At 36.9% G+C, this 17817-nt stretch overlaps 2 protein-coding genes across 2 annotated transcripts in view; one reads left to right on the top strand and one right to left on the bottom strand.

Moving 5' to 3' along the window:
• The window catches only part of NID2 (nidogen 2), a 63503-nt gene extending 62797 nt beyond the window's left edge, over positions 1-706 (top strand). The window contains 1 exon segment of the mRNA XM_030930574.1: positions 30-706. Coding sequence (XP_030786434.1) covers positions 30-40 — 11 coding nt within the window. The 3' untranslated portion in view covers positions 41-706.
• Positions 707-807: 101 nt separating this feature from the next.
• On the bottom strand, positions 808-16126 carry RTRAF (RNA transcription, translation and transport factor). The gene is made up of 8 exons (XM_010376769.1): positions 15882-16126; positions 14117-14241; positions 11889-11988; positions 7117-7203; positions 5913-6001; positions 3825-3893; positions 1253-1301; positions 808-1139 (listed from the first exon to the last, which is right to left on the bottom strand). The coding sequence occupies exons 1-8, from the start codon at positions 15940-15942 to the stop codon at positions 985-987; spliced, it is 735 nt and encodes a 244-aa protein (XP_010375071.1). The 5' UTR covers positions 15943-16126; the 3' UTR covers positions 808-984.
• Between the last annotated feature and the right edge of the window lie 1691 nt (positions 16127-17817).

The following is a 17817-nucleotide window of genomic DNA, read 5'->3' as shown; positions in this document are numbered from 1 at the left end:
CCTCTCCCACCCCCGCTCTTCTCTCACAGGAAGAAAGTAAATACAGTAATGTAAAGGAAGACTTGGAGTTTACAATCAGAACCTGGACCCTAAAGAACAGTGACTGCAAAGGCAAAGAAAGTAAAGAAGGAATTGGCCATTAGATGTTCCTGAACATACAAGATGAACATTATTTAGTGCAAAAAGACTTTTGTGAAAAGTTGATACCTCAATCTTTACTACTGTATTTTTAAAAATGAAGGTTGTTATTGCAAGTTTAAAAAGGTAATAGAATTTTAACTGTTGCTTTAAAGCAACTTCTTGTAAACATTTATCATTAATATTTAAAAGGTCAAATTCATTCAACTAAGAGTTTAAGACTCTAAATGTGATTTTTGCTATGGATTCCTTCTGGCCAACAAATTAAAGCACATGTGATCAATATAAAAATACAATCCTAAACCTTGACAGCTGAAGAAGCCAATGCAGAACTGATGGGAAAGGACCAATTATTTATAATTTCCCAACAAAAGTTCTAAAAATTTTTTACCTCTGCATCAGTGCATTTCTATTTATATCAAAAGGTGCTAAAATGATTCAGTTTGCATTTTCTGATCCTGTAGTGCCTCTATAGAAGTACCCACAGAAAGTATCACATTTATAAATACCAAAGATGTAACAGTTCTAAAATTTTCTAGATTACTCCAATAAAGTGTTTTAAGTTTTCTTATGACTTAAGGACCTATATTGTCTCTAGGACAAAGTTGGCATATATGCCCTTAACCACAAAGGAGAAAGGTGATTTATGCAAACATACAGTACATAATAAAAATTCTACTTTCCTAAACTTTATTAAAGAAAAAAGCAATAGTGGTAAATCTCTAGAACATACCCAATTTTCTGGGCTTCCTCCCCCGAGAATGTGACATTTTGATTTCCAAACATGCCAGAAGTGTATGGTTCCCAATTGTACTAAGTAGGTGAGAAGCTGAAGTCCTAAAGTGTTCATCTTCCAACTTTTCCCAGTCTGTGGTCTGTCTTTGGATCAGCAATAATTGCCTGAACAGCTACTATGGCTTCATTGATTTTTGTCTGTAGCTCTCTGAGCTCTTCTATGTGCAGCAATCGCAGAATTTGAGCAGCTTCATTAAGAACTGCATCTGTTTTATGAGAAAAGAACACTGCTTCAATACATAATTTTTGTATTTAAGGCCATTTACTTCCCCCCAAGTATTCAGTCTCTAAAATATAGTTTGAATTTAAAATCACTTACCTCCTGTGTCAAAACCAAGAATATGTTTGTCTAAAGCAACAGGCAAGCCCTTTAAAAAGACAAAAAGAGTATTTATGGTTAAGAACAGCATCCGTTTCTCATCTGAAACTGAAAACCACCTAGCTATTCTGCTGTCTTAACTCTTTTAGCTGCATGGGTAAGGGAACTAAGAATTTTGTTTATATTTGCCTTGTGATTAGTGAGTTTTCCCTATTTCAACCGGTTAGGGGATAAAAGTTAGCTTTAAATGTACCAGGAAGCTCTATAGCTCATCCAGTCCTTTAGACCAGGCATACAAAGCAATATATCCTTATTGCAGCAGTGCCTTGTCATTATTGCTGTGGAAGGCGAGTTGAGCGGGGCTGTTACTGTCTTATTTTGGTAACCGTAAGCAACAGTATAAAGGGCAAAAATAGTACCTTATATTCCATTTCTGAGCACATTAATTTGTCTTTACAAATTGTACAAACCTATCTAAAATATATATTTTTTCAGCCAGCATGGTGTTTACCAAGATTTAGGTATAATTTAACTTTCAAGAGTTGATTTGAAAGTTACTTTGAAACAGTCTAGGAAAATGAAAAACTAAACCACTCAGCACCTATGGACACACTAAAGATGGTGACTATGATGATGCCATTCTGTGGTGCCAAACTTCACAGAAACAAATCTCGAAAATGAGGACAGGCAGTCTGTACTTCCTGCTGATTATATAAAATCATTGCCAAGAAAAACACACACTACCCATACTTTCAATGTTACAACCTGTTACTATTCAAATGCTTTAGTCGCTGCTCAGTTCTTGCCTTATCTAGTAATGGCTCTATCTGCTTTAAAACAGCTAACAGATTAAGTGTGAAGAAACCAATGGGTATGAAAGCACAAGTGAGCAAAATTAAAAAGCAGAATTGTACTGAGTGGCTTTATATGTTCATCTAGTACCAGAGGCTCCATTTTTTTTCCTTTGTCTGCCAACAGGCCACCAAGCTACCCCTGAAAACTACCAGATGCCTCAAATACTAGTTATAAATGGTTACAAGTACACTAAACTATAAGAACTCCACTAAATTGTTATAGGTTGGTATCTTGAGATGACACCAAAATTAAAATGTGGAGCATTAAAAATAAAACTAAATTTTACTTTACAAACAAGAGCAAAGAGATTTGGCTAAGCCTTTACTTACGCTGCCTTCCAAAGCAGACAGTTTTGTTGAATGAATGACTATTACGCCAGAACAATTTACTGTCTGTTCTATAATGTGGTGAAATAAGCTGATCTTTAATCCAACTTCCAGTGGCCCGATTCATATATAACGAGCTAATAAGAACTTTTAAAAGAAAACTGTGTCTTTCAGAGATGCTGCCCTGGCATTAGTAACCTTTTAACACTGCTGGGCCTGCCTAAAGGGACTGGAGGACAAAAGACATTGGGAGATGGGGGAGGTGTGCAGGGAGGAGAAACAACAAAGTTGTGCCCAAGGCATTCACTACAACTACGATCATTGCTGCAGGAGGGAGGTGTTATCAGATGCTGCTGCTGACCTGAGGACAGTCTCTCTACCGCTGCACAGCCAATGAAACTTTAGGCATATATGGATTTCTGATATAAAAATATTCCATATTTTCTCCTGAACGGGAAGGTAGTCATGGGATACAGCTTTCTCAGCCTACAAGGTAGGACTGAAAGATACCATTTCAGTCTCCTGTACCTTGAACCTTACACTCCAACAGAACCCCCTGTCCCTTCACTTGGGCGGATTGACAAGCTCATGCAGACATCCACACACGGACCCTTCTCCCCACCTACCATAAGAGCACAGGCTCTCAAATCAGACTGCCTGATCACTTACCAACTAGGTGACCTTAGCCAAATTACTTTCTCATGTTTTATGCCAGGAAATTGAATAAAACAAGAATTTACTCTGGGCCGGGAACGGTGGCTCAAGCCTGTAATCCCAGCACTTTGGGAGGCCGAGATGGGCGGATCACGAGATCAGGAGATCGAGACCACCCTGGCTAACACGGTGAAACCCCATCTCTACTAAAAAATACACAAAAACTAGCCGGGCGAGGTGGCGGGCGCCTGCAGTCCCAGCTACTCGGGAGGCCGAGGCAGGAGAATGGCGTAAACCCGGGAGGCGGAGCTTGCAGTGAGCTGAGATCTGGCCACTGCACTCCAGCCTGGGTGACACAGAGCGAGACTCCGTCTCAGAAAAAAAAAAAAAAAAAAAGAATTTACTCTGAAGAAATAAAAGCAAGGATAGAATTTAGATGGAAAAAGAAAAGTAATTTGTAGTGAGGTGTGTTCCTTCTTCTCCAGCATGAGTCAAAATAATCCAGTAAGTTTCATAAAGGTAAATCCTTTGGAACATGAAGTTTGCTTTTTCACTCAGAAATGACCCCCTAGCCACTGAATACATTCAATTTGCTTTAGGAAGCAATGAAGTAAGCTATCCTTTAAGTTGTTCCAATGTAGAATGGATATCTTAAACAGATACATGCAAAGTTTAAATCATGGCAATACCAGAAGAAATGTTCATTAACAACTTATTTAGGATTTATAGAAACATACCTCTTTTGTTTGATTTGCCTTAGCAACTGCATCCTGTGTCAGGCGCTCCTGAACCAAAATTCGTATTGCCTAAGAAACCCAAAAATATTTTTACTTTTTATAGGCTGTATGCCTGTCATCCTTTACTTCTATGAGCCCAGAGAAAAAGGATGCTAAGTTTGATGAAGTTAGAATTACCTAAGTTCATTAATAAACTCTCCAATAAATTAAAAATATCAACCACTAATATAATGTAACCTTTGACACTTCTAGTATTTTAATAATGTTGAGTGGTGCCTGCAACAATTAAAACCATTTTTTGAATAGGTAATTCATGTGCCCGGTAAAAAACAACTTTAAATACAGCAAGATACATGGTAAAAAGTAGGTCTCCTTCCTACCCCTGAGCCTTGCGATCCCCTACAGATTCCTTACCCTCGCTAAAAGTGTGAAATGACAAGCATGCTTAGCACGAATACACATTTTTGGCACGAAGGGTAGCAAATCATACATACTGTCTTACACTTTGCTTTTATCACTTCACTCTAGTAAAATATTTTCATACCTTTCAAAGGACACCATTGGTGGTTTTCATCACCAAGGCACTTCATTATGGTAGGCATGCATGCAAGCATCCATACACACTTAAAAATCAAATTTTAAAAAAATGGAATTTTAAGTAGGGAGATGACAATTACAACTCAAAAATAAGTGTGAAAACTTAAACTATAATTTTTAAATAAAAAACCAAATGTTATCTTTGAAAAAGAGAATTCAAACAATGTTTAACAGTGATTGCAGACATTATTAAATAGTCTGGGGCCAGTTAATATACTGATTCTTGTACTTGGCAAACGTACTAAGATGTTTTCCATATTATATTACTGTTTCAGTGCCTCTTAAAATAACTCAAAAGGGACAAATGTGCAGCTAGGACTAGAATTTTATAGCATTTTATTGTAGTTGATTTATACTTTATCCCCTTGGGTTTTGAAGTCTAACAAAAGCATCCCAAATAAGCTATGCATTGTCTGACTCTCTTTTCACTTTATGATTAAAACTGACATGATCACTATAGAACAGTTCCAAGGTAATTTACATAATTGTCAGAATAAAGAACAAGCCTTTGAAATAGCTAAATTTCACTAAAAACATTTTTGTCTTTTGGCATGCAATCTGGATTGAGAAAATCCAAGTTAACATTCAGATTCAGTATAGAAATTTTAATAACTTATGAATACAATAGTCTTGTTAAAACTGACATTTAATACATAAAAATCTAAAAAGCATGGTAAGTTATGGCTTAATCTCTTGGGTAGAGTGAAATGTAATTATTCAACTTATCACAAAGTAGTTTACTTGCACAAGGTCTAGTTAAAAGCTTTTAATCTCTTGTAAAATCAGTAATAATTTCTAAAATAATTTCCAAGTCTGGTATCTTAAGAACCACTCCCCTGATCCACACCACTGCACTTACACGATTACTAGGAATAAATCTTTTGAAGTTCATGATTTCTCTCAGAAACAAGAGACCTCTTTCAGATTACTGAGATCCCTGAAGTATAGTTATGAACTGAGTGGCCTATCTAGCACTGGGGACAGAAAGATTCATTTCTCAAAGAGATTTTGGGGTTATATATTTTTGACCAAATTCACCATTACTCATTTGGCATTTTCTATCATCTTAACAAATGCGGACCATGAATCATTACAAAGACTAAACAGAAGTAGGATAATGTGGGAAAAACAATGGACCACAGGGTTACAGTGCTTAAAATCCTGGCTCTGTCATTTTTTGTGTCATCTTAGACATTATCCTCATTGAGTCTCAGTTTCTTCATACGATATACATTTTTAAAAAGGTATTAGCAGCTGTCTCTAGGATTGTTGGCAGGATTGAATGAGAACATCTTTGCAAAGGATTTAGCATAGTGCAGGCAGAAAACAGACAATCCAAATCAGATAAAACCATGAAATCTGCTTTATGTCTCATATTCTTCTGTGTATTTTAGTCATTCATCCATAATTTTAATATCAACAGTTAATATTTAGAAAATACATTTTTCTATGTGCACAGTTTCTGTCAAGAATCAAGAACATGAAGCTGACCTTAAGCATCACCAGGTAATCATCATGACGCTGAATCTGAAGCAGGTTAGCCAAAGCCATCACACCAGCCTTAAAATCAGGATTATTTACTATAAAAGATTAAAAACAAACAAAAACTTACAACTCTGCAAACGTATAAGACATATTTGTGAACATACAAAAACAGTTTTAACTTTTTGGTAACAACAAATCTCTTAGTTTTTAAAACTGCTACTCACAAGAGAAGAAAACAAAGCCCTGTAGACTATCAACAATTAAATTGGTAGGATAAAATGGTTTTCCTATTACTATATGAGACGGTCCCCAACTTAGGATGGTTAGACTTGTAATTTTTTGACCTTACAACAAGTTCAGTGGGATGTAACCCTAGAGCAAGATGAGGAAAATCTGAACTTACAGTGGTTCCAGCTAGAGTTTTTCAACTTTACATTGGGTCTTTTGGGGTATTAAATGCACTTTTGACTTACGGTATTTTCGACTTTGGGACATGATCTCATCCTAAGTCAAGGAGTATCTGTATTTCATCAGCCAAACTGAATAATCCAATAAATAACTAATTTAACTCACATTGTATTTGTCCTGTAACTTTTTCTGCAAGGCTAAATTATGCAGCACTTTTAATTAACATTTCTTCCCAAGGCCATTAATTTTAGTACATAGATCCCCTCAATGGATAGTTTTCCCAAAACCTTCTCTCTAAGCAGCGGCTCTGGAGTGTCCAAGAGGCTCACTCATTCGAAAGGGTTAACTCTTAAATTATAGGTCACAATGAATAAGGCAGTGAATGAATATTTTACATATCATAATTTAGGTAATTAGATTCTTCATACTTTTAAAAAGGGAAATTACTAAAAGACATTCGGGACTTAAAATAATGGAAAATTTTACCACTTGTCTCATAGTTATTGGATTAAAAGAAATTTATACATTCAAAAAGGCAAACAATGACCCCCATGATTATACAAATCAAAACTCCAAATTACTAGAAGCAAATCAAATTAACATTCAGATATTCAAATGCAAGGGGAAGGAGAAAGCCCGTTATAAAAACATTATAGAGAATAAAATGTCAACATAAATGCTGTCTGCATGGATCCTTCTTAATTTACTAAACCCAGGTAAACCTGGACTTCATTCTTCAAACTAAAAAACATTTAAGAAACCAAAAATGTTGATGTTCAATGTTGTGCATTTATATACTCACCATCCAAATTGATCAATGGTTCTGCATTTTTAGTTGCATTGTCAGCAGTTTTTGAATTATCAGGTACTAAATCCTTGTATTTTTCAGCTATAAAAATAGGCAAAAATATAACTTGTAGAACTGCAACTCAAGGTAAAATGACTACTGCTATTTACCAAATTTAACTGAGCCAAACTGATTACAGGTTGAGTATCCCTTACTGGAAATGCCAATTTCCAATTCTTAATTTTTTCAGACTCTGGATTATCTGCATACATAAAATGAGTTATCTTGGGGATAGGACCGAAGTCTAAACACAAAATTCATTTTTATGTTCAATGTGCAACCTATACACATAGCCTGAAGGTAATTTCATACAATATTTTTAATAATTTTGTGCATGAAACAAAATTTGTGTTAAGTGCTTATGTGTGGAACTTTCTACTTGTGTCCTCATGTCCGTGCTCAAAAAGTTTTGGATTTTGGAGCATTTAGGATTTCAGATTTTCAGATTAGGGATGCTTAACCTGTATAAGTATAAAACAACTCATTCAATCAAACTTAATTTTTGCTACAGAAAATATAAAAAGACAATGTAACTATCTTTGTGATTAAGCTAAAGCAATTACTGGACTATGTGACACAAATATCTTTTCATTAACATTCCTAAAGGCAATCATTTCAAACATGTAAATTTTAGGAAGTAAAATCTGCTTTTACAGCTTCCTCTGAAATCTGGGGTAGAAGAATGGGAGAAGGGTTAAGTATAGGTTATGTAAGATTAAATACAAACTCATTAAAAAGTACGCTTCCCCCCATCTTCTTTTGAATGCTGTATATAAAATCCAAAAACCTTGCTTTCCAAAAACAAATACATCAAATACACCATCATATACAAACCTCCAACTTATTTCATGGAAACTTGATATTCAGAATTCCAAAGGTAGATTTTATTATTTTCATTTGAAAAATACTTTAAAAGGAATTCAAAAATGACACTTATTAATAATTCACTAAACTTAATGTTCAAAATGGCATCTTAGGCCATAGAGTGCTTATGTGATCTGTTAATGAAATGAGGAAAAAAATAAAAGCATAAAATTTAAGTGAGAGTTAAAAAGGCTTCCACTGGCCAAATCTGGAACAGTATAAACAGCAAAGTACATGATGACAGAAAGGATTATAATCCATTGAGTAAAATAAGAATCTATGTATCTACACTGATTTAAACAAACAAGTAAATTAGAGATGGGAAAACTTACAGGAGAAAGCCAACAAATAAATGTAGAAAAAATGATGAAATTAGAAAAACACCTCTTTGTCGATGATCAACATAATAAATGATGCAGGCAAGAATCATCGTATGGTTGCTAAAACTAGTGGGGGAAATTTGAGGAGCAAAAACATAATTGATACAGTCTCAAAGTACCTCCCCACAAGATATATTTATTACAAAGAGGAAAACAGTAACTTTACACTGGAGAAACCGTAACCCAGTGATCAAAGTAACATAACTAGTAAAGGCACATATCACTACCACGTATCTCCTAATATGATGTACTAAAAAGAACACATCACTTCTGTATTATTCCTAACAAAAGTATAAACCCCAGATCTAATGAGGAAACATTATATAAATCCAAACTGAGGGACACTCTACAAAATAAATGTCAGGATCATGAAGCACAAATAAAGACAGGAACTGTTCCACATTTTAATATACTAAGAGAGATGTAAAAACTAAATACAGTGCATAATCCAGGATTGTTCTGGGTTGTTTTTTTCTGTTGAGAGAAGTGTGGGTTTGGTAAAACGTGAATAAATAATAGTAGTATATCAAAGATAGCTTCCTGATTTTGATCACTGTACTGTGGTTATGTAAGACAAAGTTGTTTTTAGGAAATGTGTTTTAAAGTGTTTAAGAGTAAAAAGGAATCATCTACAACTTACTATCAAATGGTTTAGAAAAAAATGATGTGTGTGTCTCTATGTAGACGGAAAGATGAAGCAAATGAGGTAAAATGTTACATTTGTAGACTTGAGGTGTATGAAAATCTTTGTACTATTTTGTAATTTTTCTATGCATCTGAAATTATATATTTAAAAAATTTCAGTTATTAATCATGTTGACAAGCTACCAGAAGGCTCCAAAAAGTAGTAGAGCACAAACAATAAAAACTCACAATGGTTTCAGCAAATTTTAAAATAAGTAACTTGAAAGTCAAGGAGGCAACATAGCAATGTAAAACCACAAAAGAACATCAGCGCCTCCTACTGATTGGAGACAGTATTATTTGACCAATTTTCAAGTCTGTTTTTGTAATTCTGAATTTTAATAAATGAAACTTGTTTTCTAGCTTAGACTTTTAATACACTTTTGATACCATTCACCTTCAACTATATGTTGACTTCCCTTTTCAATATTGAAAAATCTACATTTCACACACAAGCTTCTTTTATTCACTAAAAGAACATGCTATTACTGAGAAATACATGTACTTAAGTCAACTGTAGGTATGTATGACCATATGCATCTACCATTGAAGGGTAACAGGTTATAAAAATGGAACACATAGAATAAAACATAATCTGAGATGTAAGAATTTGGGAATAACTGAGAAACACTTTTGATAAGCTACAATTTGGCTCATATACAGTTCCTACCAATCCAGAGCAGGGTAGATAAAAGGACCTTGTTAAAGGCCCTAAAATATATACTACACTAAAGCCACAAGGCTTATGAATACATGTACTTCCCAAAATAAGAAAAACAAGTTTTTTTTTTTTTTTTAAACTAAATGGAAAAGTAAATGAAGTCTCAAATTGAGCTTTCCTTAAGATTTTTGCCATAAGGCTTCTGAAATTTAAGTATGAGGCACCAGCAAAAAACTGGCTGACGCTCCAAATCAGTGTATGTAAACATTCACATATATTACATTTGCCACACAGTTACTGAAATTGATAAGCACTTGTTGTGTGCAAGAAACTATGTCAGGTACTGTGACAGACACAATATTGACCTGTACCCCCCAAGATGTCCATGTCCCTATCCGGAACCTGTGTATGTGTTACCTTACATGGCAAGATTTGCAAATATGATAAAATTAAGAATCTTGAGATGGGGGATTATCCTGGATTATCCAGGTAGGTTCAGGAGGATCAGAGTCAGAGACAAAGTTATGAAAATGGAAGCAGAGTCAAACAGAGACTGGAAAATGCTATGCTGCTAGACTTGAAGATGGAAGAAGAGGTCAGAGTCAAGGAATTCAGGCAGCCTCTAGAAGGTAAAAAAGCAAAGAAACAGATTCCCCCAAGAGCCTCCAAAAGGAACGCACCTTGCTGACAACTTGACATGAACCAAGTGGGACTAATGTTAGCCTTCTCATTCTAAAATAATAAATTGTGTTTTCAGTCACTGAATTTGTAGTAATTTGTTACAGCATCAATTGGAAGCTAACAGAGGTACCATGTAGGAATCAAAGCTGATTATCAGCTTACAAATTACTGGGACGAATAAGACATAGAAGCAAAATGGAAAGTGGTTAATGACTTAAAAGGTATAGAGTTAAAAGCTATGGAAGTTCAGTGGGAAATTATACTGCTGCTAAGACATACGACAGCATATGAGACGGATCTTAAAAAGATGGGTAGGATTTAGATGTGTAGAGACAGAATGAAATGGTATATTAGCCAGGTGATAAGTTTGAACAAAGAAACGGAAGGGGAAAAGGGATATAAACAGGAAACACTATTCTAATTTAGCTGCGATATCAAGATGTGAATACTGGCTGGATATCAGTCATCAATAACTACCAGGCTAAGGAGCTTAAAATTCTTTTTATAGAAAATGGGAAATTAGTGTTTATGAATATGTATGATGTTTATTAATATGAATAAGTAACTAGAACTGTTCTTTGGAAACAAGGAGCAAGTGGCATCCTAAAATAGATTTACGTTTCAGAAAGTTAGCTTGGTTGGCCATGCAGTTAAGAACAGAAGGTGACACTAATGGGAAATATTACAATACTCCTGGCAGAAAGTGACAAGAGCAGAATTAGGATTATGCCAATGGAAATGAAGATACAACAAACATAAGAAAAGGTCAGTGTAGGCGGGATGAGGGGAAAGGGATAAGCCAAGATATAAAAAGGCTTCCAAAGTAAATAATTAAGAGGACTGTAACTAACCGAAAAACACAAAATGCAGAGGATGCAGATAAGATAATCAAATCTTGCATTCAGATGCTGGCAGGCCTTTCAAAATGAAATGGTCTAATAAGAGAAAAGATAAGTGTAAAGAAAAATTGTTTTTACTACAGGTACTAATATTCAGAAGCTTCCAACCATAGAAGTATCTGTGGTAAGACAGTAAACATAAGTAACATATTCTGGCCTATAGAGTATTAATGTATATTGGCATTAGACATGTTTCAGTCTTTTGAGAAATTACCTGCTGCAATAACGCTTCAAAGTCCCATCAATTCTGGGACACTAACAACAATTTAATTTGAAAGGCTAAGGTGCAGACCATATTATCAAAGTAGTGTTACTCTGTGAGAAGACAATTAGCCTTCTCCAGAGGGCACCATTTCCAGATTCTAAAAGAAATATATAAACACCAATAAAAGACAATAAAAGTGCTTTTAACTTGTGACAAGAAAGAACCAAAGGTAAAATAGTATTAGACAAAACAAACTGCTAAGTTCCCTTACTTAGCAGGGAACTGCTACATTTTCACACTCCCTTTCCCATCTTTCCTCTCTTTTTAAAAGGCACATTCCCCACAAAACGTACCATTATCTCCATATTCAAGTCTAACAGCTAAACCAAGAAGCCAGTCAATAGCTTCTTGTCGATCTTGAATCTTGAAAGGACAGTTAACATCTCTGAGATACTGTGAGGGAGAAGAAAAAAAAAATCACCAGTTTCATTATTACCATAAAGTCATAGGAAAAAGAATAGGAGAGTTGAAAGAGACCTTTAGTTTGGATCCCTAACAATTTTTAAATAACATTTATATATTACTACACTTTTGATGCAATTATATAACCCAACAGAAGGGAACATTTAAGTGTACCATCTTAAAAAGAAAAAAAAAAGAATACGAGAACTTCCTCATTTTATAGATGAGAAAGCTGAGGCCTAGAGACTGACACTTGCCAAGGGTTACAGAACTTATACCTGGGACTAGAATCAAAGCTTTCTGATTCCTAGTCTCAATATACATACAGCAATTAACTAAAAAGGATAACTTTTAAAAGGATATGCAATAAATCATTATCTAAATCTTAACTTTCATATTACGGAAATGCCACTGAAAAGAGTAGCCATGTAACATACATGTAGGGTGTAACCAAGTAATTTAAATAAATGTCAGAAGCTGTATATTCAAATAAATGTTACATATAATAGTATTATATGCAACATTAATTATATGTAATATAACATTGCAATGGCACAATCTTGGCTCACTGCAACCTCTGCCTCCCGGGTTCAAATGATTCTCCTGGCTCAGCCTCCTGAGCAGCTGGGATTACACACATGCACTACCACGCCTGGGTAATTTTGTGTTTTTAGTAGAGACGAGGTTTCGCCATGTTGGCCAGGCTGGTCTTGAACTTCTGACCTCAGGTGATCCACCCGTCTTGGCTTCCCAAACTGCTGGGATTATAGGCATGAGCCACCATGCCCAGCCTAGAAAATTTTTTATATTCTCTAAATACCTTTCTACATGTAGAATTCTGTATTGTCTTGTACACATGAATAGACCATAAAATGTAATATAAACAAACATAAAATCCTAAAAATATATTTCAAAGTTTTAAGAACTCCACTGAAAATTTTAAAAATATTTCCTAAGAGCAAAGGAATGCAGTAGTATTAATAGTAGCAGTATAGAGGCTTGGTAGTAATAAGCTTATGACACTTGCTATGTGCCAGGGACTTCTGTGAACAGTTACTCATTAAAAACAAAGCCACACTTGTGAAATAGGTACCATTGTTACCCTCACTTATTGGTGAGAAAATTGAGACATGGAAAGGTTAATAACACTGATGTAATTTATACAATCCCTAATTTATAAAATCACTGATTCCACGGAGAAAGTACCTAATCACACTGCTCTAGCAAATGAAAGACAGCCTTTTTCAAGAAAAATATCTCACTCATCAAATATAACTGATAAAAATGTTTAATGGAAGTAATGACACTGTAAACGGATTTTTATTCTGAGAATTCTTTTTTATCAAAAGTGTTACTAAAACGAAATCAATGGGAAAATGATTTGAGGAACAAAAATATGATATACCAGAGATCTTTTAAGGACTATTTCTCTAGTATACAACAAGGGATATCTGTTTACATTAAATATAAGCACAAACATGACAGTCTTAGTTTTCAAGCATGTCAATAATATCTTTTTTTGAGACAAGGTGTCACTCTGTCACCCAGGCTGGAGCACAGTGGTGGAGCGCCTCAGCCTCCCAATTAGCTAACACTACAAGTGTGTGCCAGCACACCCAGTTAACTTTCTATTTTCCTGTAGAGACAGGGTTTCGTCAGCTTGCCCAGGCTGGTGTCAGAACTCCTGGGCTCCAGTGATCTGCCACCTCAGCCTCACAAAGTCCTGGAATTATAGGTGTTAGCCACCACACCTGGCCAATGTCTTCTTTTAATATAAGAAATAGCACTGTATTATTGCTACATTTTCAGTTTGACAAAAATTCTGATTTGGGCCATAAAGAGAAAGTGAAATATTTACATCATTATTTATTTAAGAAACTTCATGTTTCTAGAGAAAACTATTTCTATCTAATACTGAAAGCCTGGCAGGAAGACATAAAATGATTTGCTCTAAAAGCAAAAGATGCATCTAACAAAAGAGCGAAATCCCTGAAATCCAGCTTTCCTAATACTGATCATTATCACTTTTATCTTAAAAGAAGAAAGTAATTTTACACTCATCTTCATATGATTTTCAGACAAGGTCTCTGTACTTTTACTTTACTTCCTAATTCATTACCTTTTCAAAGAACTTGGGCCAGTCACTGCTGTGGATGTTTCTTAAATTACCTCTGTCTTCAATCTTGTAGTGTCTGATTTTCTGGTCTTCAAGCCAAACAATGAAGTTTCTAAATTCTGTTTCATCTGCAATAAAAAACATCACATAAATAACTAGAAGCACTATATAAAATACCTCCTTCTCAGGTATATGTTCAGATACAAGTTCTTGTGGAATTTTCTTAACCTCAAAATACTAAATTAATTGAACCAAAAGAGGGAGTTGAAAGTACAGATTCTGGAGTTGAAAGTACAGATTAACAACGATCTGTTCAAATCCTGGCCTGAATTCAAATTCTGGGTCCAGATACTTACTGGCTGTGTGAACTTGGGATAATCACCCACATGTTCTGTGCCTCAGATTCTTCAGCTACAAAATGAGGGTGCTAACAGAACTTACCTCATAGAATCATGAAGATTAAAAGAAGTTGTTTTATTTAAGAAGTTTCTTAAATAAAATAAATATGGATAAAAGCAGTGCCTGGCACATAGTTTTGCTATTTAAGTGTTAGATATTAATATTCCAGTTCCTTTGCAGACGGAAAGGAGAGAGAGGGCAAGGTTAAATTTATAGCAAAGTAATAAAGTAAAATAAATAACAAAATAATAAGTAAAAGAAATTAAATGACAAAAACCTGTGACTACTGTTGTCATGTAATGTTAACTGCACTTAAATGCATACATTGTTTTGTTTAATCTTCCCCATACCTCTTTTGAGGTAAGTAATATCCCATTTTACAGCAAAGAACATTGAGACTCAAAGATTCCAATCCAGAACAAGGCTCTATTTTCACCGTCACTTTGTTAAAGTAGAAAAACAACAGATTATAATTGGATACGCTTGTACAAGAGATCAACCAACAGAACACTTACATCCTGATTAGAAATTATTTTCAACTTGTGAGTCAAATTCAAGCTTCCATTATAAGGTCTTGAGAATTATACAATGGTCTGAGTATCACAAGTTATACTTGATCACTTTCAAACTTACCAGTCTATCACAGGCCAGAACTATACAAAGGAGAAATGAGTAGTGGTGGGCAGTAGTTTTGTTACAGTGAGTAGCAACGTTATTACTTTTTAAAATTCTAATGCTGTAAAATCCCAAATACCTTTGTATTTACAATTCAACCTTCCCATTCATCTGCTATTAACTTTTTTTTGCAAGACCACACAACACAACTAGCCCGTTACTACACGCGCTTACCCTCCCACTGTGATCGGTCCTGACTTCATTGTGTACTGTCTCAAACTGCTCAGTGGGTTCTGACTGCTTCCACCCCTCGCACCCCTTGACCCTTTAGCTCCTGGCAGGCAGTGAGCTAGTCTTCAAGTTAGCACCTTCCTCAGCATCCAGCACCGCGCTGGCCCATAATAAGCAGGTGCTCAAGGTATCGCCTAATTACCCAGGGAACCATGGAGTTGAATAGTGAGTGAGAAAGACGAATGCTCTTCCCTTTATATGCTGAGAAGCTAGTTACATGGTGTTTGGAGTTAGGCAAGTGCAGAAAGTAACATGCCGAGACAGGAGTAGGTGAGAGGGCTTTGAAGCCGGGAAGGGGCGGCGAAGAGCCGAAGTGCGTGGCGACCCAGAGGAGAGGCGCCCGGAGGCCGGCGGCGGAAACCAGGCCGCCAAGGGTCCCGACGGGGAGGTGGGGTGGGGGCACTGAGGCTGGGACCGCCGCCCAGGTCAGGGACACCCGGCCGGCCCGAGGCCGTCGTCTCACCTTTGCAGTTGAAGCCGGCGGGGTTGTGGTAGTCGAGAGCCGTCAACTTACGTCGGAACATGGTCCCCGCTTCTCGCTCTGGTCCCCCGGGCCTCGGCCGGGAGAGAAGCAGCGAGGTGGAGCGGGCGGCGCAGGCACCGGCGACGCGGCGAGGGGGCGGGCTGACGCTTGGACGCACCGAAATGACGGCGGCCTCCGCCAATCGTAGCTTAAAAGCGGTGGCCGTCGGCAAATGCCCACCAATCGAGGCTCTGACTGGGGAGGCGGGGCCACGTCGGCGCACGTCGACGCTCAAATAAACTTTATTGTCAGCTTCCTGGTTGTACACTAGGCAGAAAACCACTGGGAAGCCACTTTCCTTTCTTTCTTGCTATAGCATGCAGAGAATAGTATATGTAGGCTTTTAGTATTCGCTGTACCTCCCGTTGGATTACAGAATTACTGTTTAGTGTTTTGAGTGCATTCATTCATTTATTACTACTCCTACATAATAGGTGCTCTTCTAATACAAAGACGACAAAGCAAGGTCCCTGTAGTAAGATGCTTTCAGACTAGTTGGGAGTGATCCACAGGTACACAGACAACTGTTAATACGACGCGATCGTTCCAGATATCCTCAGCCAGAGTGAAATCTGAAGCCGAGATCGTCCCTCACTCCCGTCCCTCACTCCCCCTCCTCCTCACCCTCGGTCACAGCATCCAGTAGGTCACCAATTTCTGCCATTCCGTCTCTCCTAACTCTCAAATCCCCCACCTCCTTCCGGACCCCACTGATACAGCCACAAATCAGACCCTCGTCACTTTTGCTTACTCTAAGTATCTGATTGATTTCTTAGGGCCAGTCCTGCTTTCTCCACACCATTCCCCCACACAGCTATGAGAGAGATTTTTCTAAAGCAAAAACCTGTCCATAACTTTCTCTGCTTATGTTTTAGTGATTCCTAGTTACCTCCTAGAAATAATCAAAACTCTATATTGTATTTAAGATCTTTCCTGACCCAGTCTCTACTTGCTTTTCAGACAGCGGAGAGAGAGCAGTGAACAAGACAGACCAGGCCCCTACTTTCATGGAGTTTAAAAGGCTAATGAGGGAAACAATAAACAGATAAGTATAAACTAAGGCTTGAAGATGGTGAGGCATTCACCATGCAGTCAAAAGGGTAACCTAGTTTGAGGGAAGAGGATGTATAAAGCAGGAAATGAGCAACAGCATGGCCCAGAGGGACTAGAGCTTGTAGGGGCTGAGGGTGAGAGGGAATGACAGCTGATAAGACTATAGACAAAGGCAGGGGTCTGATTAGGACAAGCCTCTCATGGCAAGCTAAGGGAAGCTATTGAAATTCTTGGGGGTAAGCCAACTATGTATGTTTCATTTCATTTTAACAGATTTTAATTAAACACTTAGGATCTGTGGAGCATGCAAGTGAGTAAACTACGGTCTCTATTTTCAGGAAATTTAAGTATAATGACAAACATAGATGTGTAAATCAATACTTATAATCTAGAGTTAGAAAGGGTAAGTGAATTACAAGAAGTATAAAATGTACTACAAAGAAGTGCAGGCCAGGGTGCAGAGGCTCATGCCTGTAGTCCCAGCACTTTGGGAGGCTGAGGTGGGAGGATAGTTCAAGCCCAGGAGTTTGAGACCAGCCTAGGAAACATAGTGAGACATTGTCTCTACTAAAACTAAAACTTAAAAAAAAAAAAAAAAAGAAAGAAAGAAAAAAGGAAAAATTAGCTGGGCATGCTAGTGCGTGCCTGTGGACCCGGCTACTCAGGAGGCTGAGGTGGGAGGATCACTTGAGCCTGCAAGGTTGAGGCAGCAGTGAGCCATGATCGTGCCAACCTGGGCAACATGCAAGACCCCATCTCAAAAATAATAATAATAAAAAGAAGTACGGGCCAGAATACAGCTTTAGTTTTAAGGGGGCACTGT

This window comes from Rhinopithecus roxellana, chromosome 5 (genome assembly GCF_007565055.1).
Source record: "Rhinopithecus roxellana isolate Shanxi Qingling chromosome 5, ASM756505v1, whole genome shotgun sequence".
Lineage (NCBI taxonomy): Eukaryota > Metazoa > Chordata > Mammalia > Primates > Cercopithecidae > Rhinopithecus > Rhinopithecus roxellana.
Note: the sequence above shows the minus strand (reverse complement) of the source record. Positions and strands in the feature narration are given on the sequence as shown.